This window comes from Semicossyphus pulcher, unplaced genomic scaffold (assembly GCF_022749685.1).
Source record: "Semicossyphus pulcher isolate SPU_LCO1_2020_fin unplaced genomic scaffold, fSemPul1.0.p SCAF_9, whole genome shotgun sequence".
NCBI classification, from domain to species: domain Eukaryota; kingdom Metazoa; phylum Chordata; class Actinopteri; order Labriformes; family Labridae; genus Semicossyphus; species Semicossyphus pulcher.
Window position 1 is genome coordinate 2,582,275 of NW_027211770.1, and position 26,804 is coordinate 2,609,078.

At 42.2% G+C, this 26,804-nt stretch overlaps 1 protein-coding gene across 1 annotated transcript in view; it reads left to right on the plus strand.

Moving 5' to 3' along the window:
• The window catches only part of taf2 (TAF2 RNA polymerase II, TATA box binding protein (TBP)-associated factor), a 50,751-nt gene that overhangs the window by 17,034 nt on the left and 6,913 nt on the right, over positions 1-26,804 (plus strand). Inside the window, exons 9-23 of the mRNA XM_069655625.1 lie at positions 3,613-3,712; positions 3,869-3,954; positions 4,716-4,851; positions 4,943-5,097; positions 5,523-5,637; positions 11,114-11,223; positions 12,358-12,423; positions 13,757-13,883; positions 14,610-14,735; positions 17,680-17,820; positions 18,669-18,779; positions 19,041-19,234; positions 19,743-19,882; positions 20,858-20,927; positions 21,416-21,525. Coding sequence (XP_069511726.1) covers positions 3,613-3,712; positions 3,869-3,954; positions 4,716-4,851; positions 4,943-5,097; positions 5,523-5,637; positions 11,114-11,223; positions 12,358-12,423; positions 13,757-13,883; positions 14,610-14,735; positions 17,680-17,820; positions 18,669-18,779; positions 19,041-19,234; positions 19,743-19,882; positions 20,858-20,927; positions 21,416-21,525 — 1,787 coding nt within the window. The remainder of the gene's footprint in view (positions 1-3,612; positions 3,713-3,868; positions 3,955-4,715; positions 4,852-4,942; positions 5,098-5,522; positions 5,638-11,113; positions 11,224-12,357; positions 12,424-13,756; positions 13,884-14,609; positions 14,736-17,679; positions 17,821-18,668; positions 18,780-19,040; positions 19,235-19,742; positions 19,883-20,857; positions 20,928-21,415; positions 21,526-26,804) is intronic.

Here is a 26,804-nt window from a genome sequence, read left to right on the forward strand (position 1 = left end):
TCACCATGTCTGTTATTAGCAAGCTAATCTTCTCCACTCTGTTATCATCACAATGGCGTGTGCTAACAGGGCTAGCAAATGATGTGATGCGAGACTGTCTGACTGTCTGTCTCCTCTGGCTTCTCCTTGTGCTTTAAGCTCATGTGGTTAAGCATCAAACTAGTATTTCTATGATATACAAGTTTAACAGCACACATAAGTACTTCCAGACATCACTTTTGCTGGTCACGGCTGACATGGTGCATGTAACTGAATTAAACTATTTTAGCTGAAAACAACGCATGCACAGGTGTGCGAGTAGTGTAACGTTACTTGAATAATGATATCAACAACGAGTACTCGAGTATTCGTCCCCATCCCTAGTACATAGTAGGGAAAAGGTCTGAAGAGGTCAAAACTTCTACAACATTTGTACTTACAGTAAACAATAAAGCTGTGGTCTTTCCTACAAGTGTGGTTGGAGTTTTTACCTCTTCACATGAAGTATAAACCACACCTGTAGAAAGTGATGGCTCATTGGCGAGTTCCAGTGTAAAAGTACCTATGCACTATGCTGGTGCATTTGTCTGCACCTGCCCGGAATCAAATTTAGTATAATCATGACTAATTAAAAACAAAGCTGCAACATGAAGTCAACAGACTTGATCAACAGACAATATATCAATCAATCACACAGAATACAGTGATTGGTCTGTGGAGTTGTTGAACTTCTCTGTCAAAGCCCTCTTTTTTCATTCTTCACACCATTACTTCGGTTTCTTTTCATGAGTGCAACTGACTGTAACACTGTTACTTTCAAAGAGGGGCTGCCTTAAAGAGTGTGCCGATTTCTCCATTCATCATGTGTTAGCCCTCTCTATGACAGCAGGCCACCTTTGACCATGTGGATGTCAAATGGGAATAAATACTTCTGCATTTAGATGTGATCAGATGCTGCATTGTATGAACTTGTTCATCCATACTGAGACTTTGATAAACCTCAGAGGTCAGATTTGTATGTAATGAGAAAGTCCTGCCATTATTGTTTGGACTCACATGAAGTACAAACCGCTAAAGATAGAGCCCAGCAATTGTCTGCATTGCATTCTGGTGTTATTGAGGAGTGTGGTAACATTTAGCCCTTTTCATATAGGGAAGGTGATTAGAGATATACTGCAGAGCTAAGCTGTTTTGTCAGCTCTTGAAGTACAAAATCAGGCCAGCACGGGCCTAAAAGACATGATGGATCACTGTGTTACTGCCTGGCATCTTGGCCAGTGCGGTCAGGTTGTATGAGAGACTGAGGGAATAATTCAAGGGGGCTTACTTGTGTAGAGAGGCCCATCAGTAGGAACGCTGGTATTTTGATAGCCTATTACAAAGGACAAATTTGCACATATTTTAGGGTATAAATGACTCAGGAAAAGTTTTGGAATTGTTCCAGTAGGTCTCTTCATCCGGCATCCATGAGAAGGGCTGTAATGTCTGCAACAAAATCCCTGCAGGCGAATGTGCCTGATCAAAGTACATACTAAAAGTGCTCGTTTTTGCCACTGAAAGACTGAAAGAGATTATGTGTTTGACAACATTAGCGAAAGGATCCACACAGAGAATCCTTTTTTTTAACCAGAAAGGGCCTTTACATCACTCTCTTCAAAGCCACCAGACTACATTAACAACATTTTTTTTAAAGCAATTTTACATTCTAGAACACTTTCTAGTTTTTGTGTTGTGGTGTTGTCTTTGTGTTTTAAATTGTTAGATCGGATCCAACAGAACTGTTTAACACACAATATTGCGAAAGTAATAATCGATTAAAGGTGTGGCAGACCAGCAAGTACTGTGTTCAGCCAGGTAAAATTACTGCTTTTGTCAGTGGAGTTTGATGGGTTTGAAGAGAGTGATGTAAGGGCTCTTGTTTAAAAAACAAGCATCTTCCTCTTAAACACAAAAATGTATCTCTATTGGCATCATTTCTTTCATGTCATTAGACACTTCAATCAAGAATCTGATCCTGCAGTGACAAAAACAAGAAGTTTTAGTGGACATTCTTTGATTGGAGGGAATGTGTTGCAGCCATAACACCCGGTTTTGCGGCCTTACAGCTCAAATAATCTACAGGAGCAATTTTGACCTTTTGTACCTTTGTGTTGATGAAACAAAAACGTGTAAAAACAAGCCCCCGGTTTTGAAAAATACCAGGATGACCCTTCAACACTTTTCTAGTTCTGCTGGAGAAATGCTTGGCTTTGTCATCCTTCATCCTCCTCCACTGCTCTCCTCTCCTCACTGACCTCTAAACACACATCAGATGTGCGGCCTTGGTTTGCTTATGCTGTTGAGCTGGCTGGTGTTGTGTGAGAAGAGAACACAGGAAAGTCTTTGATTTTGGCAAAGCATGGCGCTGCCTGCTATCAATTAATCAGAGTGGGGGTTAACTGGGTCTGTAATTGAAAACAGGTCGTGCTCAGTGGCCCATCAGACGAATACTGTTTTCCAAATCTTTGAAACTGTGCTGACAAAGAGGTCAATTTGTTATGAACTGTAAAAAACTAGACCTTGGCTTACTGTGTTTACCACCACCTCCTCTCTGTCTAGTAGAAGTTTTCTTAATGAATGACTTCTGATATGAAGATAGACTTGACTTGAACATGCCTGAAGGTCTTCTTGTCTAATATGTCCTTTTTTGGGACTTTTTGCATTTTTTTAAGCTCATAGAAATGTTTTCTTACATCTGGGAGGATGAGAGCATGAAATAAAAGAAACCCAGAGCTTCAGAGTTGCTCAGTTCTAATTAATAATCAAAGTATGATTCATAGGCCGAGTATCAGGGCGAAAAATTGATCAAATTGTTACAGGGAAATGCTTCACTCCATAATGTTGATCATAGCAAACACATGGATGAAATCATCTATACCACATAAGCCTGACTGGATTCAACTCAGCATCAAGCGGTGGAACCACCGAGGTTGAATTGGCGTATTGTGTCTCTGTTTTAACAGGCTAATAAATCCAGGCTGATAGATTTATGAGAGTTGCCATGCCAAGTCCTTCATCGAAATACACAGAGGGTAGAACTTACTGTAACAGAGAGATGAAGCAACACAAGTGTGGCCTTGAATCCTTTAAAAATGATGTCCTTTTTCAAAAAGCTCAACACAGTGTGGGCAACAGCAGTGAAAACTCAAACCATCAGGGATTTTATCATTAATCTCTGGTAACTCCATTTATCTGACTATGTATCCACACCACACAACTGGAGAAAGAGATGAGACAATGAGAAGGGAAAATTACTGTGAGCTGTTTGTTGAGAAGCATCTCATTTCTTAGTTATAAACAGCATGCTAAAGAGAGTCTCTGGAAAATCTGAATGATTGCTTGGCTGAAGCAAGTTCACTTAAAAATCATGGAGTTAAGCTGTGGTTAATTTCCAAATATTTATTCTAAATTACTTTAATTTGAATTTCTTTATTTGAAAAGGAACAATCTACATTAATTACGTCAAAAGATTTAATCTGTACCGTAAACATGAAGTGAATGAAACTTCCCCCTGATGACTGAAATGTTATATTGTAATGATTTTCAACTTGTCCTCTTGTACTTCAGTGACATGATATGTTGTTACATGTGTAGGGCTGATGAGTGGGTGCTGAAGGGAATCTCAGGCTACATCTACGGTCTGTACCTAAAGAAGACCTTTGGAGTCAATGAGTACAGGCACTGGATCAAAGAGGTAACAGTTACTATCATAACACCTAGAAGGTTTCCCAATGGATGTGGTTAACATTCAAATTTCTGAATGATTTACCTGAATTGTGTATAAATCCAAATTTAATTAATTAATTTTCTTTTCTTGAGCTTTTATTAGTACAATGCTGTTGCTTTGCAGGAGTTGGACAAGATTGTTGAATATGAACTGAAGATGGGAGGGGTTTTGTTGCACCCAACCTTCGGTGGAGGCAAAGAAAAGGACAAGTAATACATTTAATTTCTAAATTCATTAACTACTAATGACTTTGCACTAGGGGTGGGTGGTTTACTGGTTTCAATACGTCAGCAGTGTCACAGTCTGCCACAACCTGGATTTTGCAATACCCTCACTACCGGGATTAACACACATGACATGATTGTCAACGATGACGTCTGTAACATCCACAACAGTGTTTCCCAGAAATGGACTATTCCTGGGTGGGCCGGCCAGGTTTATTAACGGCCACCCAATTATATTTGGCGACTACTGGTAATTCTATTATGTTCATTATTTTATCTGTCCATGATTGCCATCCACGATTGAATGATTACTGAAAGTCCTCCCCTCACGCTCTGCCATTGCCATAGGCTATCTGTCACGAGAAGCGTTTCTACACATGCTCGTCAGAGAAACACACACACATACAGAGGGACAGGACTTCATGTACATCTGTGTTAAATATGGACCTTCTTATGCCACTATTTTACAAGCTTTTAAGTGCAGCTGTGTAGTTATGGTGTCATTTGTAACTACGTCCGTTTTGTTCGTTTCGACACGCAACACCTTTGCCTTATAATGCTAAAGATGTTACCTTACATTGATAATAGAGCAAAATAAGCTACAATCATGTCATGATATAAATTTTAGATGATATCACCCATCCCTACTTTGCCCCAATTAGAGTCATTTAGGTCTAATGTTTTAAATGTAGGTAAAAAATAGAGTTCTGGACCATGCAATCCTGACCCAACTTGTTTCTCTTTAGTCCAACTCCCCACCTTCACTTCTCCATTAAGCACCCCCACACTCTGTCCTGGGAGTACTACAAGATGTTCCAGTGTAAGGCCCACCTGGTGATGAGGCTGATAGAAAACAGGATCAGCATGGAGTTCATGTTACAGGTGAGATACAACCAGCTTTTTCTCGTTTAAGTCAAAATTGATTTAGGTTAACCTCAAAACAATTTCTGTGTTGTGTGCTGTCCTCTGACAGGTTTTCAACAAGCTGCTGAGCCTGGCCAGCACAGCCTCGTCTCAGAAGTACCAGAGCCACATGTGGAGCCAGATGCTTCTGTCGACCCACGCCTTCCTCAAGTCCATCTCCAACGTCTCTGGTAAAGACATCGGCCCCCTCATCAAACAATGGGTGTATCCTTTTTTCTGCAATCTCTGTTTGAAAACAAAGGTAGTGATTATTGAAGTCCAACTTCAACCAGAAGACATTAATTTAGATGCAGGAATTATAATGTATTAAGGCAGATTTCTTTCCAGGTTTTGCTCCTGGTACCACTGAGCTGACCCCGTTGTTATCCCGCCATGACACTGTCGATTCAGTTGTCCACTCGACCATCTCTGTTGCTCATTCCCTGGCCATCCCCACCAGCATAAAAACTCACTGCGCAAGCTTAAAGGATAACGTATGACCTGCAGCTTCTTCTATAGTCATATATCGTAATTTAGTAACAGATTAAATTTGATTTTGAGCTGTAACCTTCTCCCCCAACTGGTTATGTTTTCACCGACTTCTTCTTGGTTATATCCATATATTTTCAGTCTTAACTCTCGATAACCAGAGACCAGAGTGCTGTGGTGAAATTCTTTGGTAGTTTTGCCTTCAACAGGAAGAGGAACGTGTTAGAGCTGGAGATCCGACAGGACTACACATCATCTGGAACTCAGAAATACGTGGTGAGCATTTAGATACACTAAGCGAAATGAATGTGTGTCTTGAGTTTGTTAGTTTTTACTTCAAATTTTCACATCAAAATAAAAATTTCAAATTAGAATTGACCAGATATAAAGCTGACCACAAACCTAGTTTGCATGTCCAAGATGGCCGACACTCTAAATCAGCGGGTTTAACGGATCAACGTATGTAACTACGGTTCTATGAATTCTGGATGACCGCCAGAGGCAGTGCTTTACACTGGATGTTATCCATCTCGCGCATGCGCAGGTCGAGTATTTAATATCAACAAAGTCACATGTGACCTAGGATGACGTAGGGCAGCCCTGCCTACATAAGCCCACGTCATCATCAAAGATGTCCCTACAGAATCTTCTCGCCAAGATTCCGAGTGACAGAGAACTCTGGCGGTCATCCAGAATTCATAGAATACGTAACTCTCGTTCTATTTCATTCTTACTGACCGCCAGAGGCAGTGCTTAACACTGGATGACTGTTACCAACATAGTCACAAGGAATCAGTACTCACCTTACCGGAAATGGCCTGAGGGTTCCTGAAAAACCGCTGCCGCCAGTGCGTTGGGAGCAACGGGCAAAGGTGCACGGTGAAGCCCAGGTGGCCGCAGCACAAATCTCATTTAGAGGCACTCCCCTAGTGCTGCCCAGGAAGTGGAGACACTCCTGGTTGAGTGGCCCCTGATATTGAGAGGCAGAGGCAGTCCCTTTGACCTGTATGCCTCCCCGATTACCTCAACAATCCACCTGGCAAGTTTCTGTTTGGACAGGGCGTGCCCCTTTCTAGGGCCACCATAGCAGACAAACAGGCCATCAGAGTGGCGAAAGCCAGCAGTTGCCTGTATATAATGTGACAAGGCCCTCACCGGGCAGAGTAGTTCTGCTGAACTAGCTTCCTCATCCTGTAGGCAAGCGGGGTCATAAGCTGCTAGCTCAATGACCTGATTAAAGTGGGCCGGAGCCAGCCTCTTCGGGAGAAATGATGGGTTAGGCCAAAGTGCCACCCCTGTGCTGTCTGAGTTCCAGCGCATACATGCTTCACTCACTGACAAGGCATGAAGCTCACTCACACGCTTCGCTGACGCCATTGCCAGAAGAAAAACAGCCTTTGCTGAAAGCCACTTTAGCTGTGCCTGCTCCAGAGGCTCAAAGGGGGGGAGACGAAGGACCTCGAGCACCAGAGGCAGGTCCCATGAGGGAACCTTGACAGCCTGTGGGGGGTTCCGCCGCTGGGCTCCTTTAAGGAAACATGTCACCAGAGTGTGAGACCCTAATGTCTGGTTATCCACTCTAATATGCCTGGCCGAAATCCCAGCCACATAGACCCTCAAGGTAGAAGCAGAGAGCCTTCTCTCTAGCAAAAACTGCAAAAACCGCAGTATCATTGGCACAGAGGAACCCTCAGGTACCTCTTTGTGAACTCTACACCACTCCGAAAATATCTTCCATCTGTTAGCATAAAGTGCCCTGGTGGTGGGAGCTCTTGAGTCCATGATGGTTTGGACTACCTCCTGATCACATGCCATTAGGAGTGGGTCAGGCCCCTCAGGGGCCATACCCAAAGCTGCAGACGTTCCGGGTCCGGATGCCAGATTTGCCCCCCCAGCTGTGAGAGTAGATCTCTCCTCCTGGGCAGGCACCATGGATCCCCGTCCAGAAGCTTGTACATCGCTGGAAACCAGGGTCTCCCTGGCCAGTTTGGGGCTGAGGTGCTGCTGGGAGAAGTGTCCGACAGCCGACCCCAAGCACTCAGGGCCTGCCCTCCTGGCCCTCTGGGCCCCTGGCAGGGCGATACCCAGACCCGTGACCCCTCTGCGTTTGAGGCGCCTGCCGTGTGGGAGCCCGGCGGCGGTTATCAGGTCGCACGAAGGAATGTGAGGTCCTTGGGTAGCCACCTGGACAAGCTGGTAGCTGAGGGAGGTTGGTGCCAAAACCCTGTGGAGGCCGCTGTCTCGGAAGGGGTGTAGGCCCCCGAAGGCTAGCAAACTGCTGCCTAGTCTGGTTTGCCTGGATTCCCCGCTCCAAGGCCTGCTGTGCTGCTGGGCCAAACAGCTCCCCCGGTACTACTTGGAGAGTGCGGAGGACCCTCCGGCATGGCTCTGAAAGTGGAGATTGGGCTAGCCATACCTGGCGGCGGGTCAAAGTAAGTTATGACATCAGCCTACCAAGCCCCCGGGTCATGAAGGCGAATGCCTGCAGAGAGGCATCACTAAGACTCTGGACGGAAGCGTCTACACTGGAGGTTTGCAGGGACTGGGACAGGGCTCATATCAGGTGGGACAGGGAGTTCCCAACACGGCCCATGCGTGGTGCCGTATCGTAGCACTTTGACAGAAGGTCATCTGTGATGCGATATGTGGCCTGGGACAGCGAGCATCACGTCTCAGTACCTCCTCTGGTGACACAATCAGGGAGGCAATAGATGGCTCCACGGCTGGCATGCGGTCCAGTCCGTAACTGCTGGTATTTTGCATGGAAGCCAGGGCCCTGCTGTCACTGGTGTGGTGAGAAAAGGATTTGGGGTCTGGCCAGCATTTGTGGAGCTCCTCAATGAATGGCAGGGATGGCGGCACAGAAAAAGTAGCCTGCGGCGGGATCCGCCTAAAAAATGCACTAGCTGGAGTGCCTGCTGCTGGAGCCTCATCCAATCCCAAGCGTGCCAGTGCCATGCGGACAACTGGCTTCACTGTGGTTTGGGCTGTCTCCGAGCCCGCCCTAGACCCACTTCCAGACTGCTGGGAACAGGTGTCGGAAACATGGGTGGAAGCCTCCCCTTCTCCCAGTCCAGGCCTGTCCTCACAAAACTGGCTGCAGGAGGCCCTTGTAGACAGGGCGTCCTCATCCCATCCTTGTGGGTTAGGAGCCTGAGGGCTGTGAACTGGGACTGAAGTCCCGCTGCCGGGCTGAAGATTAAGGAGCAAATCTTTAAACACTGCAAACTCAGAGCTTAGTGTGTCGACTTTGGCTGCCAAACAGTCAACTTTATGGCCTTCTTTCTTGGTATAGCACTCGTAGGAGGAGAGTGTCCTCGCACTGAAGCCACAGCAGCCGGGGGCAGCTCGCCGTTCCTCTACCTCAGCCAGGCGGGCTACCTTTAGCCCACACGGCATATAACTGCAATTCATGCATTGACTATCAGACAGCCCCTCCCTCAGGTGTACAACACCGAGACATGTGGGGCATTCATCATGTCCATCTGCAGCTAGCAGTGGAGCCATGCAGGTGCGGCAAGCATGTGAGTCTAACATGATAGGGCCAGCCTGCATGTATTTTTCGTCCTTTACTCAGTTCACTTAATTACTTGGGAGCGAACACACTCTTAAGTAACAGATTACTATGGAGCGAAAGCACTCTTTAGTAACACATACTCCTCATTAATATAGCAGCGAAATATACTCACTGCGGACACTCCGCCGATCACAAATGAAATTATACTCAGTAACAAAAACTTAAATCACTACTAAGATAATGTTACCCTACTCACTGTAGGTAAATAATGTGCTTTGACAAGCGAAAGCAATCGTCAGGGAGCAATATTTTAAGTGCAACAAAGGAAGCTTTTACCCACTAGCAACACACACTACTGGGGAGCATCTGCTCTAAAACACACAACTAAGGAGGTACACTACACGCTTTAACGAGCGAAAACAGTCGCCAGGGAGCGGTGAATTAACTACAACAATACGTTGTCCCTTATGGAAAAAATCAATAAATCAATAACCCAGCCGCACAGGCTAGTGCTATCCCGATGCCAGCCTTGATGCTCACTGCAAGCACTAACACACCGTTCAGCCACTGTAAAGTTTAGAGGAACCCCGGAAACAGGCCTCTTTTAATATATTATATATATATAATATATATATATTTAATATATATTATCATTACGTTACTTTACTCTAACAAAGGAGAATACTTACCCTTCCAGCCGAGCTTCGGAGCCGGCGAAGACGCTCCTGTGTTTGCCTACCCGAAACGTTATGCTGCCTGGACCGGTCGAAAACACCGGTCTGTTAGCAAAGTTAAGTTTAGCCGTAGTATACCCAACGCAGCCCTTAGAGGACGAAACCATAGCTCCAACCATGTGGTTACAGGGCTACCTGCGAAGAGTCACCGGCTATCTGCTTTTATTTCAAGTTTATAGTTTCAACCTGCATTCGCGGATTACCTGCGAGAAGATACAAGGGACATCTTTGATGATGACGTGGGCTTATGTAGGCAGGGCTGCCCTACGTCATCCTAGGTCATATGTGACTTTGTTGATATTAAATACTCGACCTGCGCATGCGCGAGATGGATAACATCCAGTGTTAAGCACTGCGTCTTGCAGTCAGTAAGAATGCAATAGAACCGAGTTTTTAAGACTGGACAGACTCGTATGTTCCGTGACTGTGGCGATTATTAAACGCTGACATTGTCTGACACTGTCACTCCGTTTGTCTCTGTTAACAGAGACTCCAGGCTGCAGTTTAGTTCACACACTTTGTTGATAAACCTGACAGTTAGACGGAGCTACAGGCTTCATCATCATGACCAGTTTTCCTCTTATTTCCACAGTTCTGTTCTTACATGTACCGGTATGTGCCCCCTCTCTCTCCCCCTCTCTCTCGCTCTCTCCAGCAGTCCGTCAGTGTACAGTGCGTTTAAATGTTATTTATTTCATAGTCATTGCCTGTTTTAAAACTCACCATGACTCACCATGAGAAAAAGTATTATGGTCAAATTTTTGATAATTCTGTCAGGAGGCAGAAGGATAGCAGCTTAAGGTGAAGAGCTGTCTCTCACTTTCATTTGATTTCTGCTTGGACAACATTATACTACCAGTAGTACCAGACATTATATTATTTGTTTTCATTTACAAATAAAGACACTTCCATCACAAACTGGGGCATAAAATAAACCAAAAATACAGGAAATAAAGGTTTTGACACTCAAAATTTCCTGGGGGAGACCCCCCCAGACCCCCAAACATACAAACACACACTATATTTCCTTACCAATTAAGTAATTCATTATTATTATTGTTAAAGTATGAGACCTCTGTGTAAAAGTTATAAGCGTTGTTGTAAAAACTATTTAGCCTAAAGACATTATGATGTTTCGGAGCTTTGCTTGAGAAAAAAAATCTCTAACTGGACCTCTTTCAAGTTTAATTGAGTACCCCTGCTCTAAATGAATAAATGGTTAGTTCAATGATTGTAAAGTTCCATTTTGATTATTGTTTTCCTGAAGTAATTTTACAGGTCCCACTCTGTTACAAATAGGATATGAAATAATAGATATAATATGTGCCAAAAAATTATGTTAATTCAGTTTATATTCAAAGGGTTTTTGCATAGTTCAGGGCAACAAAAACAATTTGAAATACCTTTCTGGAAAAAACAATGTTTTACTTCCTGAAACAGTCCTGTCTTGAGCAGATCATTATTTTTGTTGTCAAGTAGTCATACTTATATTTCCCTGCAGGGTCCCATCAAGGTGACGGTGCAGGAGCTGGATGGATCCTTCAACCACACTCTGCAGATCGAAGAGAACAGCCTCAAACATGACATTCCCTGTCATTCCAAGAGCAGACGGTTCGTATTGCAGCAGAACTTATTTGCTCATTCTCTCATGACTAGTGATTTTTTTACATATCGGGTAAAATAACATAAGGATTGTGAGGCTTTTTGATCTCCTCGCGAATGAGTCAAAGAGAAACTGTAATGCTCATGGCATCCCAACCTAAACCCTAACTCTAAATCATGGCAACAATTCCACCTTTGTGTGAGCATAAAAAAGTACAATTATCTGTAAATAGAGTCTGTAAGTAATATTTTGACGTTATTATTTTAATAAGGGCTTAAATTAATCCGGGGCTCAACGGTTACACATAGGGGCACATTTTTTCCAGATTTTTGCAGATGGTCTTGAACAAAAAGCAGGATGGGGATTAGTGCTTCTTTATCTGGATGAGCAGCTCCTACTGGATCTCCTCAGGGAGGGAGCTGCGTCCAAGTCAGGGAGACTGGTATCACATTAAAGTACACAGGAAAAGAGCTGCTGCAGGACCCTGCTAGCTCATCATTTATATTAGGACAGAATTTATCTGTGTTAGCATGAGAGCACGGCTCTAGCTGCAGGGAGTGGAGGTCCTGACAGCTATTCTCTAAAATCAGACGTTTATATATATATATTTACGTTTTTTATAAAGTTCAACGTTTGACCGGCTTGTTTGGGCCAGAATCCTGCAAACAGTAAGTGCAGCACATTTGTTGGGGTTTTGGCTCCCACTGACCGTCTTAACTGGCACAGTAAGTGATTCTGTTTCCTCCCAACTTACAGTCATAGATAGACTTTAAGAAACAAAGAACCTTTCACTGAGAAAAGTGTTTTTTAATAGTCTGACATTTGATAGTATATTATTTGCAGTGGTCATGTGGTTTCTGTAATGTTGTATTATAAAGGTCAATACCCTCCAGTATTTCACTGTAAGCCCCCCGTCTTTGAGTTCACATCAAACTTATATTTGACTCTGGCGGTCCTGTGGTGCCTGCTGATATGTTAATCTATTTAGTCTCTATTGTATCTGTGCTGTTTCTCTCCTCAGTCCTTTTCGTCTCTTTTCTTGTCTGAACTGCAATAAATAGTATCAGAAAAACAGAATGTTGCCCATGTGTGTCTCATATTTTTTGACTTATCACAGATAATTCTGATGTTTTGTTTGACAGAAACAAGAAAAAGAAGATCCCTCTGATGAATGGAGAGGAAGTGGACATGGATTTATCAGCCATGGAGTAAGGCATCACCTCTGTCACTTTGCAAATATTATTAGGAATGTATTTATTGTCCTATCACCATATTGCTACCATAGACTGTATAAATAATGGATGTAGTCTTAGTGACGTCACCCATTGGTTTCTGAAGCAGGGTCTTGAAGCCCGAATTGCGCCGCCTCTGGGGGTCGCCATATTGGAAATGCCAGAGCCGGCTAATCCAGAGGCAGGCAAAGAGGCGGAGCGCGACCGAGCTACAGCCTATGGCTGAGCTCTATGGGCGGGCCGCATGAATCAGCCAGCTACGGCTATGAAGCTAGGCTATATGCTCCTCAGCGTAGCTAACGGTTATTATCCATAGACTGTATAAATCATGAATGAGCTGGTTTGACTTTCCCAGGAGGAGATACTGTCGGTGACTGACTGCAGGTGTTTCGTTATCAGACTAAAAAAAGTAGCGGACTCGCTGCTCGCTCGCCCGGTGAGAGAGCGGCGAGCCGACACATAACGGGAAACGTAAAAGAACCGGTCTCTTCATCACTATGGTCCGCTGTAATCTCTCCGGGGAAACGCCAACAACTCCTGACTCCTGTTTACTGACCGACGATTAAATAAATAAACACTGCACAGGCTAACAAGCAGCTAAAGGGAGCACAGTATACCTGCTACTTAGTGCTAAAAATATTTCAATACAATAACACTAGCATTTAACTCACCGAAAAGCTGGAGCTCAGACTTCTTGCACAGCCATAAAGTTCCATAAATCCCACAGAGAGAGAGAGACCGATTATTTGTCCAAACTTTGAATGAAAAAATCCCCAAAAGGCTCCAACAACACAAACAAACACTGAGCTTAACTTCACCTGTGTCTGTGTTGACGTCTAGCAGACAGCCAGCAGGATCCAGCTGTCAATCAAGTGATCCGACCCCTATGATTTAAGGCTTAATATAATTAAAACGGGTGTGTTATAAAAAAATTCACCCCCCGTACAGTTATCTTGAACAATAAGATTAGCTATTTATAACAAAACCGTTTTTTGTACCAGGCTGTAAACAGGCCTCAAGTGGCCACTCGAGGAACTGCAGTTTTTTGCACTTCCGCATTGGCTTCATTTTTCAACACCGGAGGTTGTCGCTTGATTGCTACATAACATATCCTGGTGTTACAGGTGCATTAATGGTCACATCCATATACCATACATTATTGACACTTTGTTGACATTAAATCTGACAGACCTAAAAGATCTTTAGGAAACTTTTTAAAGAGGTTCCTAGAGGAACTTGAGCATGTTGACTTGAGATGTTTCACTCTTCTTCCCCTCACTGTGTTTGCCTCTTGCGTTCTGTGCCACAGTGCTGACTCTCCTCTCCTCTGGATCCGGATCGATCCTGACATGTCCATTCTGAGGAAGGTGGAGTTTGAGCAGGCTGACTTCATGTGGCAGTATCAGCTGCGCTATGAGAGGGATGTAGTTGCACAGGTGGGCTAATGGCAAGAGCCCTCTTTTGAGCTGTGGTCTTTGTTTTGGAACATTTATAAATTCGATATAATCTCTCGTCACTCTTTTATTAGTGGCCAAGAGCAATTGAAAACGTACTGGTAGCAGCTCGTCAGTTTTAGCCAATTCTTGGGAATTCTTAATTTCAAGTCAGAGTACAGGCTGTGATCATAAATAAGGCTGATTCTATAAACTGTAATGTTTCTGCCCTCTCTGCCAACAAAAACTCATTAGACTTCTTTGAGCTGGAAATAATTCAGCATTTGGTTACTTCCAAATGTTGAAAGGTATTCAGGAATTCAGATTTGATCAATGGATACTGTACTGAATTTGAACACGAAAAAAATGCTATTCAGTTCCATCCCGAGCTTCACCTAATGTTTATTATCCTCACTAAATCTTTTGATAACTGTGATAATACATCCATGCATTATTATGTCTATATAATGCCAAAACAGTGTGAAAAATGCTCATCAGAATTGCAGAAGTTGTTGTTTTTGTCTTTTTTCTCTTATTGTGTCTTCTGTTCTGATTTTGTTTCTTTGGTTGTTTTAAAAATGTAAAGTGCCTTTGAGCATCATGAAAAGCTCTATATAAATAAAATGTATTATTCTTATTATTAATAATGACAAAGAAAAGCAAAAGATTCTTATAAATCAGCACATGCCTTACATTTCAGCTTGAAAAATATTCTTATTTCTCTGCCAGGAGGAGGCAATCTCAGCATTGGAAAAGTTCCCAACTCCTGCCTCCAGACTGGCTCTGACAGACATCCTCGAGCAGGAACAGTGTTTCTACAAAGTCCGCATGCAGGCCTGCTTCTGTTTGGCCAAGGTATGTGTCAGTCTTTGCTGATCTGTATGATTTTAAACACCGATTTTGACTAAATACAGCAGCTTGGCAGCAACTTGGCCTGGCTAAGATAGAAAATACTTAAATGAAACTGTGATTCTGTCGGGTCTAATCCAGGATCTGCTCCTCCACTCATTGTTTTACATTTGAAATGCACTCTTGAGTCTGTTTCATGGATACACTCTTAAAATCAGTGTGTGGATGAGAGAAAGAGAAGGGTTGTTCTGTGAAGCCTTTTCTGTGCCGTAGGCCCAACTCAACCACTTTCAGAAATGAATAATGAAACAATGTCCTGTATTTGGTGAGCAGGTCAAAGAACATAATTCAGGAAATGTTTCGCATACCAGAGTGGTTTCAAAGACTATTTGAATCAGTCAAACAGTGTTTGTAGTTGGATAACTGAGCAGGCCGTGCGATTTCAAGCCACTGTTGTTTAACCTCAGAAGATACAATGTAAATATAAGACCAGGTCAAACTGCAGAGTATCGGCTCTCTGCTCATCTGAGCGTAGGATTTAAAGGCACCTTAAAGATATGTTACATGAGCGTTGGGGAAGGGTGTCAGCTGCCATGGAGCCCAGGAAATTAATGGCAGAAGGTGTTTTGACTTTGCAGTGGGTACCAGGCAGGTGATCCATACAGAGCTCACAAGAGGAACATTTTTGTGCATTGGCATCTGCACAAAAACCTTCCTAGATCGGAGGCGGATTATACGTCACTGAATTCTCCAGCGATCGAAATTTTCTGCGTGTTTCAAACAGTTCTCATCCAAAGTAGACCATGAAAGTGGATTGACAGGGAGCCGGTTTAGCTTAGCGGTTATACCAGGCGTCCCATGTACAGAGGGAACAGTCCTCGATGCCGTGGATTGACATACAAAGTATTTAGTATGGCAGCAAAGTTACATCTTTCACTTAGGTTTTAATGTCTTGAATATGCCACAGAAAGGAAAATACACACTTTCTGTATCTGGTTTAATTTTCTGTCTAAACTTAATATGTAATTAATATGAAATGAAATCAAAGATTGCATTATTGATGGCCTTTTTTTTTTTTTTAGGCAAACCCAGCAGTAGCCGCAGCTGTGCATCAGACACACTGGATGCTGTGATAATAGGTGTACTGACACTGATTTACAAACAAAACTAAACACTTTGGTTCTGCTTTCTGTAAATGTCACATGGCACTCATGGTAGAAGTATAAATGGGCCTAATTTCTATTAAAACAAATCTGTACACAGTGTTGAAATTGGGCCATCCTAAGGCTGTGGTTTCACATTTCTAAGGCCTGGTAGTGTTGTTTTGCTTCTCAGCTCAATTTCATCAGATGTGTCAGAGGTCACAGAAATGTGGTTTAGGTGGTTTGTGGGGTGGCACACTTCATTGAAAAGCACAATGTGGTCATGTGTGTTTTTTTTTTTTATCTATTTAGGTTTATTCAAATCTGGGAATGATGAACTAAAAATAGTGAATGCGAAAAGTACCTCGCAGAGTGTTGAAAAAGAATGGAGGGGTAGAGGGGAACAGGTGGAGGGGGAAAAAGAAAATGGGGAGAGATGAGGAGGGGAGGGAAGAAAGTGAGTACCGGTATGTGAAACGAGAGGTTTGGATTAATGATGTATGGAGAGAGGGACAAAAAGAGAGAAACAAAAGTTCCTCAGTTTCTACCTTCAGAGAGACTCTGAAACAAGCATGTCTCAGCTCTGTTAGTTCTGATATCCCATTTCAAAACTTGTAATTTCTAATGTAATGTGTCTTATCACTGCTTCCTCTTTTTTTTGGTGAAACCAAACTAACTGTTTTGTGAAAGGATACAGTAAGAGAACAACATATAACTTCTCTGCCAGCGAGGCCACCCACCAGTTTAACCCTTTCTGCACTGAAGCTCAGTCGACTGAATAATCCTATCCTGTGGCTACAGGAAACTCTCTATTCTCTGGATTTGGTCTATTCCAACTTTAACCCCACTGGATTTCCGCCATCCGGGTTCCACCTGAACCAATATTTTTCCAACATGATAAACTGAGTGGAGGCTGAGATGGAAGCACTTCACTTTCATTAGGTTGCTGTGTTTGGCCACAGAACCCCCAACAGACTCCATTGTAATGGCCTTTGGTGTATGCTCCACACACACATACATATTGTCCTACTCACACTCCAACATGCACAAAAACGCATGCACACACAGACTTACATACCCACACTGACCACAAAGTGAATTATGACTGACGTTAACCCTCAGATGGACTTGGCTGTGTCGTGATTGGCCTGGATGGCATTTTCTCGCTTGTTTTTGGTAGAAAATGTGGGAAGAAAGAAGAAACAGCCCAGGGCCGAATATGTGAAAACTGGCAAATTCATTCACGGTTGAATACTCGACAAACAAAACATACAGATGTATTCTCTAATGCGTGCACACACACATACAGGAACATTGCGGTGTCAATGCCCCCCTTTGTTTACCTTACCAAATGACAACATCCTGTGTCAGTGACCCGTAGCCCTATATTACACATTACCATAAATTCTCCAATATCCTGTCGGAACCCCGAAACCACTGGAGCCACTGGTCTTCATGCCTGTGGAAACCTCATGTGCCGCTCATGTGTGTGTTTGGCTTTTACTTTGTAGTTCTGTTCTCACCACAAAAATTATAATGAACAGAAAGGACATTGTTATACAACAGTCATTTATGTGCCGTGCAGTTCTTCTCAAGTACAGCGTGAGAGAGTGCAGCTTATACTTCTGTGTACATTTTACTTTCCACACGCTTTGCAGAAATGTTGAATATTTGATTTACCCATTATTTAATTGTGATGACAGCAGATGGAACACAGCTGGCAGATGCTGACCTTCACATGTGGAGACTTCAACACTGCCATGGCACCTGAGGGATAACCATGTTCTTCTCATGTGTAAACCTTGCAGATAGCCAATTCCATGGTGAGCACGTGGCAGGGTCCGCCAGCTATGAAGTCCCTGTTTACGCGAATGTTCTGCTGTAAGAGCTGCCCCAACATCGTCAAGACCAACAACTTCATCAACTTCCAGAGTTACTTCCTGCAAAAGGTAAACAAACAAACGAACAAAAACACTCTTACTCAAACACACTCTCAGAGGTCTCAGTTTCGCTCTCTTTGGCGGCCCCTTGTGGCGATAAATGGTAATTGCGGGAGTGCGCTTTTCAGATATCCAGTGTCGCATGTTTGAAGTTTGGCTCCCTTTGTTACAGTTGTAACTCTTGACTCTGAAGTTGTATCTGTAGTCATCGATCTTTTCTTTGTTTGTTCAGCCATAGTAGATTACTGTTTACTCGCAACATTTGCAGGGATGGGAAAAAAGCCGCTTAGCTCCGCCTACCCTCTCTGGCAGACCAACCACTGCTGGGTGATGGAAAATGCGTCACTAACTGGGCGCCGCTTGTGATTTTTTTTCTGTGAAAGTTGCCACCAACTTTCGATATTTGGCGCTAGCCTATTGATGAATGTATTGCACGAATCAGGACAACGATATATTGCTGTATCAATATTTTTGTCCCAACTCTAACATGCATACTCTGCAAGCAAGAGAAAGAGATTCATGTTTTTCACGCTACCAATACAATACCATTAAAAAACACTGATTAGCCTGCCGCAAGCATTTCAAAGAACAGAGTACTTACTCTGTGTTTTGTTTTGTTTGTGGTGTGAAATAAGTGGAGAGAGAATTTTTTTAGCTGTAAAATGTCCTACACAGATTATATTTTGGCGCATTTCTTAAACATTAAACAATTTTGGATCAAGAATATATTAGTAGGGTTTATTTTACATTACAAATAATAGTATTGGTCTTAAAACTCCAACTACGAGCAATCGGATCGTGTTTTTCATAGCACTTTCACATCATGATATCTGTTCTGTCTTTGATTTCTTTGTCAGACGATGCCGGTTGCGATGGCGTTGCTCAGAGATGTCCAGAACCTCTGTCCCAAAGATGTCCTCAACTTCATCCTTGACCTCATCAAGTACAACGACAACAGAAAAAATAAAGTAAAGACTCACATTTACACATGCTTTTCTTTGGCATAGTAACTCTTAAAAACTGTGTGGCTAATAAACACATTAGTTTTCATATCCAGTTCCATCCTGAACATTTTTGGTTGAAATCCTTCTTTTTAGCATAAAAAACCCCCAAAAGCTCTTTGTTTGGAAGTTATTATTTAGATATGCCTACATTCAATCTTTGGCCTCAGTGATCAGCATCCTCTTTTCTTTTTCACTTTCCTCCTCTCCCTCTTGCCCGGACTTCAGTTTTCCGATAACTACTACCGTGCAGAACTGATTGAGGCGCTCACCAACTCCCTGACCCCCGCCATCAGCATCAACAATGAGGTGCGCACAGTGGACAATCTAAACGCTGACGTCCGTCTCATCCTGGAGGAGATCACACGATACCTCAACATGGAGAAACTGCTGCCGAGCTTCAGAAACACCATCACTGTCAGGTTAGGAGTGGAGTGTGTTATCCTGTATATGCTGTGTTTCTTTTTACAGCTCTTAATCTAAGTTTTATACAACAATATGATAAGAAAAAAAGTTTGCATTCTATTTCTGTGAAGTAAAGAACCTGGTTTCCACCTCATCAGGACATTTTCACAGTGATATTACACACTACCACTAGCAACAACTGATTCTTTAAGGAAATGGTGGTGGTACACTATGGATTCTGCCACCATAATTGAATAGAATAAGGGTAAACATTTTTACAGGATTAAACACCTGAATTTTAAGGCACAAAAGTGCACAAGAAAGCCTAATTCTTCTCTAGCTTTAAAGTTTGCTTATAAGGTCCAAAATAAGAATGATCATTGGAAACTATTAACTGTTATTATTTTTGACATAGAAAAGGCGATTTGCCTTCATTGGTTTCTCTTTTTTTGCATTCATTTCACACACAACTAGAACACTCCTCATTTTCACCTCCTCTGTTACCCTCCTCTTCCCTCTTTGCAGTTGTCTGAAATCGATCCGTCAGCTGCAGAAGAACGGCCATATTCCCAGTGACGCATCACTCTTTAAGTCGTACGCAGAGTACGGACACTTTGTAGACGTTCGCATCGCTGCGCTAGAGGCTCTGATTGACTATACTAGAGGTAGGAAATGTAACAGCTGTTATTATTAGTATCATTAGCCTTCTTGTGAAGCTCATTAATCTAGCCCACAGATATCAGTATGAGTATCTGTCTGTACATTCATAGGATGTGTATGACACACTCACAGCTTCCAGTTTTACTGTAGAATACCCAGATTTTTTTTAAACAATCACAGATTTTGTACCTTTAATTCCTGCACATTTTTAGTAAAAACAAATGCAAATTATATTCTTAGATATGTAAGGGTAGCACCTCATACATTTTTAACCAAAGGATGACAAAATACTCGCTTTTTTTTTGGCTCACATTGCAATAGAAAAACGCTTACACTACTTGCTAACATGTATAAATGTTGAAATTGTACCTGCTGCAACAATACAGCAAATACAGGCTATGTGGATTATGCCCAACATGATGTTATGTGTAAATTGGCTGAGAGAGTAGCGATGATATCTCATCATCTAACTGAAGACTTCAGTGTAAAATGTAATGTGTGTAAGGATTTTTTTTTATTTGAATCTTTTGAAAGCCACAAACTAGAAAAGCATGTGGGATCATCCCCAAGACCATCCAACAATGGCGTATCTAAAAGCCCCTTCACTTGAAATGTGTCGCTGTATCTGAAACCATGGCAGAAGAACGGTGTATTAACTCTACCCTTGTTTAAAACTGAGTTACACTCTGATGAAAGCTCTGTGCAGAAAGACTTTTTTTCGTTGTGATGTGAGCCAAATACTTGAAATGTGATTCTTTGTCCTCTTTGACTTTAACATTTCAGAGAAGCTAACTTCTCGCATGTTTCTGAATATGCTCACTGGATTTTGGGTCAATGGCATCAGATTATTGAAGCACAGACTTTTTATGTTTCTTCATAGTAAACTTTTGTTTTTGCAGTTGTATTTTCGTTTGACACATACCGAGGATGTTTTTCACACATAGTTTAACGTGTCTGTTCTGCCTTTTTTTGTTCTGCAGTTGAAAGAAGTTCAGTCGAGCTGCAGTGGCTGCTCAACATGGTCCAGAATGACCCGACTCATTATGTCAGGTAGGCTAACACCTAGCACATTTTGATAGTAACACATCCAAGTTGTTCATTATATACAGTCTTACACTCAGTTTTTTAAGGAAATGTTTTAGTTCTGTCATACATTATACAATTAACTGAAGCAGCAATGTGGTTAAAATATACACTTTTTTTTTTTTAGACTAGATTTTTTTTTTATTAGATACCAATCCCTGATATTGTAAGTTTTAGTTTATCCGAATGAACAGGGCAGTGCCTGCTGAATTATACATTAGACACAATGATATGTAACCACTTTCTGACACAGGCAAACCTGTGGATTACAGTTATCTCCCTGCCGTGTAATTACACATCAGCGATCATGCATAAGAACAGTTAAAAGTCCAGCCTCAACTGCTGTTCAAAGAAGGCTGTAGTAATGTTAAATTGCAGAGCAGCCAACAGACAAACAGCCAACGTGGATTTTAAACTTGTATATGTGTCTGTATTTATCTCTGTCGTCCAATCAGACATAAGGTCCTGGGGATGCTCTCTAAGAATCCACCTTTCACCAAGACAACAGACTCAGCTCTGTGCAATGAGGCTCTGGTCGACCAGCTCTGGAAGCTCATGAACTCAGGTGAGACACTCTCTCTCACACACACAGGCGCTCAGTGTACTATTCTTAGCAAAGTGTATCCTCTAGGTTTGAGGAGCTTGTGGCTGCTTTTGATCCTGAAATGTAATCCCTGCTTGCAAATGTGCCCCATCAAATACCCCTTTCCCTCCAAGATTAGCGCGTTGAAGCAGGTTTTTCAGACCCGGGAAGACCTACTAATAAATGCTGATTATCTCTTTTCCCATTGCCAGTGGAGTATACTCCTTTCAGTCTCTTTTCTGCTGCTTCACCGTCTGACATCACAAATGCGCCGGAAATCTGTCACCTTATTTCTTCTTCCCCTCGGATCAGAATAAGCCCTCTCACCTCGCTGTCTTGCCAGTGTTGCTGCAGCTTGCACAAATTCGCCGCTGTATGTTATTTGTCTGTATTTACGCGACAGAGGCCGGAACTTCAATGCGCGTCATAGCATGGCGCCGAAAAGGGAGCAGAGAATAACATGTCGACCTGGGTTTTGTGTTCCCATCATTGCCAATCAGAGCCGAGGCGATAATTACCAGGGTCTACTGCAGAGTCATTTGACCTGGATCTGAAGCTGATTGTAACCTTTCCCACAAAGCAAAAGGACCGGTTGTTAGTGGGTTTTTTGACCACTGGGAAAGGGGCAACAGTATCAAAGTGCTTGTTTTGAACACTGACAGGCTCAATCTGGTATTTAAGTGTATGGCAAGAGTAAGCCAATTTTTTAAGCCACCAGACTCCACTGACAAAGCCAGTAAATATTGTGTTGAATCCAAGAAAACCATTTAAGACATCAGTCACACAACAACAAAAAGAGACGTAGAAGCACAAACTGAGTCTGTCAGTGGCAAAAACAAGCATTTTTCGTGGACTTCCTTTGATCGGACACACTGCCCTCCGAGGATTATGTTGTAGCCATTACAGCTGTGTCTGTGCTGCCCACTGAGGCGATCTACCAAGCAATTCTAAATCAGTTTGTGTCTGTGTATCATTTTCACACCCAAACTTTAAATAGAGCAGTTCATAAAAAAGTGGAATTTCATTTAAAGATTGTGGTGAACTAAGCTGTGAAATGATGAAAGGAAGCAGCCTGTGCACACTGAAAAACAAACAAGGTGCTTTGTTTAATTTTTCATCTTACCTTTTTCCTGTCAAATTCACTTGTATTTTGAGTATATGACCAGCCTGAGCTTAAAGAAAAGGACAGTGTGTCAGTGACTAATGTGTTATTACGACCTGCTGAAGTGCCTTTCAGCACTGAACCCGTTCCCTGGTGGTGACATACTCACAATACTCATTAATCACTTTAATAATGTGAATAATAATGTGAGTTGCTCAACTCTGTCGCTGCCTAGCTGCCTCATCAACTTTCTGGTTCTACTCCCTGAGTGTTGGAGGTAAAATGCATCAGATCAGTTGTTTTTTGGCTTTTTCACTCAAGAACAAATAAGAGTTGTATTTTTCCTCTACTCTTATGTTGTAGCATCTAACCACTAATGGGCAGGTCAAACCGCAAGTGAGGGGAAACTACACATTAAAACATCACTTCATCCATGTTTTCTCAAAATAGTACAACCATTAAAACAGTTCATGCGTCAAGAAAACCTGTCATTCACCAACATAATTACTTTGCTCCCATTTGGCACGATGTAAATTCATTTGAGCTGAAAGTTTGCCCCCTGTAGAGGAGCTGCGACACTGCAGACACCTGAATATAGTTAAAGGTAACAAATAAATGTTTTCCTGTTGTTGAACATTTTTACTGTCTAAGCTAGCAGAGCCTATTTACCATGGCACCATAGACTGCACAGATGATTTCTTTTTCTTTATTTTTAGTTAGACCCTTGCAGTCTCAGGGTAGCCCAAATGTTGGTAAAGAACAAGGGCCTTCATTTCTTAACTGTTAAGTTATCTCTCACATGTAAAACCTGACACCATTAGCTCTTTGTCCATATTACAAGAAGGGGGAAATTAAACCTTTTAAATGTTACTTTACTTAACAATTTGTCATCTCTTCACATGTCTAATCCAGACATGTAACCCTGCATTTCTTACATGAAATCACTTACTTTATCCTCGTTACCCTGGAAATACTGATGAACATTTATGGTCATTGTTAAAAAATATATAATATAACAATCCACTGTCAGTTGGTAAATAATAATCATGAAGATTTCTCATCTGATATATTTTCTCATATGACATCTGCTATCATCTCAGTGATGAATAGAGGTGACGACAGATTGTTTTCTTTGCTTCAGATGCACAAAGGCAGAGATAAAGTGGTGTTTTCTTCCACACGTGTTCTGTCCACCAGACTTCTGTCGGACTGCTGAATATGGTGAATGCTCTGTTATCTCCTTTGATTGATTCCAGAGAGTTTTGAATTAACTTTGAAGAAAACGCAGTGAGCGTTTGTTTCACTGTGAATCTAATGTTTTTCAGAGCAGCACTTTTGCCTCAATCAGCCGGTTTCCAGATTATTTTCTCTGCTCGCGTAGAAGAAAAGAAAAAGTTAAATTTGACCCACTTACCTGTTTTCTTTTCTTTTTTGATTTGTTAAAGATATAGTCTCGAAGATTTTCATTTAAATAAATGTCTGTTAAATCACTATCTATCGCCGAATGAGGTAACACAATGGTGATCGAGCCTATGGCCCACTGATGAAAGCCTTTGCATTTGCAGTATATAGTATTATTACAGACTGGGTGTCTGTGGCGACTTTCACAGAAAATATCACAAGCGGCGCCCACTTAGTGACGCGTTTTCCATCAGCCAGCAGTGGTTGGTCTGCCAGAGAGAGTAGGCGGAGCTAAGCAGCTGCTTTTCCGGTTTCTGTAAGCTTTGTGAGGAAACAGTAATCTACTATGGCTGAACAAACAAAGTAAAGATGGAAGACTACAGATACAGCTTCAAAAATAAGTGAAAATCCAATTTGATTCTCAAATGAAGGCAAACAGTCCCAAATTTCCCCCTGGGGATTAATAAAGTATTTCCGATTCTGAAAAAGGAAAGCGCCCGTCAGCGAGGAAAATCAAGAGTTACAACCATGACAAAGGGAGCCAGCCGTAGGCTTTCCCTCGGCGCAGTTCTTCATGGTTTTGTGTTTTAAATTAATTGTTTATTCTTTAATCAGTACCTCCAGGATTTCATGGCCATTTTCTGTGATTGTTGCAGACAGAAATGCCTAATTTTGCAGCAGTTTTATATAAAAGTTGTAATGTTTTGAGGCTTTATTTTTCTGTGCGATACATTACACATCCACTGTGAGCGACTGGGACAAACACAAGAATCTATTTGCTTAGTGAGCTGTTTGTCTTCTGACATCACTTCCTGTCGATTTCAGTGTCAAGATACCAAATAAAATGTGTAAAAACTGTAACGCCAAAGTCAGTTGCCATGAAATGCAAATTTCTCACTGAACATACACATTCAATGCTACCCATATGCGCAAAGGAGAATCTACACAATGTATTACCTTTATGCTCTTATACTTTCTTTACTGTTTTTTCGGCTGCTGCGGCAGTACAAAAGCATTGATAAGAGACGGGGGGGATTAGTATCTCACTGTACAATGACTTTTAAAATCAGCGATGATGACACAAACTGCTAGCTCACAGATCCTTCATCTGGTTAGCTGGAAATGTTTTAATATTTTAATGATAGCCAGCGCTCTTGGAAAACTGAAAAAATGTGCGTCCTACAAGTAAGACATGAGACTCTTGTAGTTTGATATTGGAATTCGGTGTGGTGTTGAACCGAAAGTAAAGCAAACGATAAGTCGAGGCCAAATCTGATTCGCTGAGGAAAGTTTGAGCAATGTCCCTTATTCTTCATGGCAGTAACTGCAGTAGGCTCGGCGGCTCAGAGGGTGTTTTAGGTAGATCAGTATTTTCCTGTTTTTCCTTTACCTGTTTGTTTCTTCTAGTCCTGAGCTGAAAAGGTTAAGGTCTACTTTTTGGTGCTGTGCCTGTAACGTATACGCACATGTTACTGCCTCTATTGTGTCCTCGGGTTTCATTAGTTCTCTCTTCCAGGGGGTCCTATGTGTCTTTCAGCCAAGCAGTTACGCTTCAGTCTGCCAATCCAAATACCTGCCACCTCAAACCCAAATAAGAATATATGTTCACAATTCTATATTCCTCAAGACTATCGGGCTCTTTTTGCAACCTGTTATTAATTTCTTGATTTAAAGGCTTGTGATTTTCTTAAAGAAAAATATCATCATTATTTCCAGTGAACTTCAGTTTGTTAGGCCAGTCAGTGTGTGTGTGGCTGCTGGACAGCCTGCCTATGTTGCCAGTTTAAATACACAGTGACCATAGTGTGCTAACCTTAAATGCTATGTTATGAAAATGTGTTGGTTGTTTTATTCCTCTTCCCTCATGACCCACAGCCCCCCACGTGTTAAACACACACACTCGCACAGGATGATGTTTCACCAGCTGAAGGTCAGTGCTGAAAGAACATAAACTCAGAGTAGTTTCTGCTGCTGTTAGACTCATCTATTTCAACCTTCTTCAAAAAGCCACAGTCCACCCCCGCATGTCGGCCGCCTGCAGGGCCTTTGGGTTGTCAGCTTCAGCAATATTTGGTGTTTAATTCTGTCCAGCTTTCAACACAACAGAAGAGTCTCAGAGGCAGGCATTTTGAGAAAAGTTGGAATTTCTTGTCACTCAAACTTTGGTTGACAGGCCTTCATTATGTCTGTAGCCAGTGTTGTAGTCGAGTCACCAAACCTCGGGTCCGAGTCGAGTCCGAGTCACCAAAGAAGAGTCCGAGTCCGAGTCCGAGTCCGAAAGGTTTAATTATGATCAAACTAAGCTGAGCTTGAACTCTCTATCATCTGTGAGTCCATGTTCAGGCTGTACTCTGGAGCCAAATGATCAATAAATTATTATAAATGATGTTGAGCAGCTTTTAGGTGATTTCTTTATGTTGTATTGGTGTGTGAATGTCTTCTTCAAATATTTACTTTAAAAGATGAGAGAAGCCGTTTACAGCAGTTATAGTTTTTTCCATGTTTACAGTAATGTCACTGCAGCAAATATCGTGTGACATCGAAGCGGGAAAACTAGAGACTGATTTTAAACTGTTACAAATTGATGGGACAGAGGAAACTCCAGAGAGAACTGAATAAACTTTAAGCATCTTAAATAACATTCTGAAGACAGCTCTGATGGAGCTCAGGATTTATAAGGAGGACCGCTGTTCCACTCCAAACTATTTCACTGTAACCCATGACTGACTGTGGAACCTTTTGGATGTGTGCAAAACAC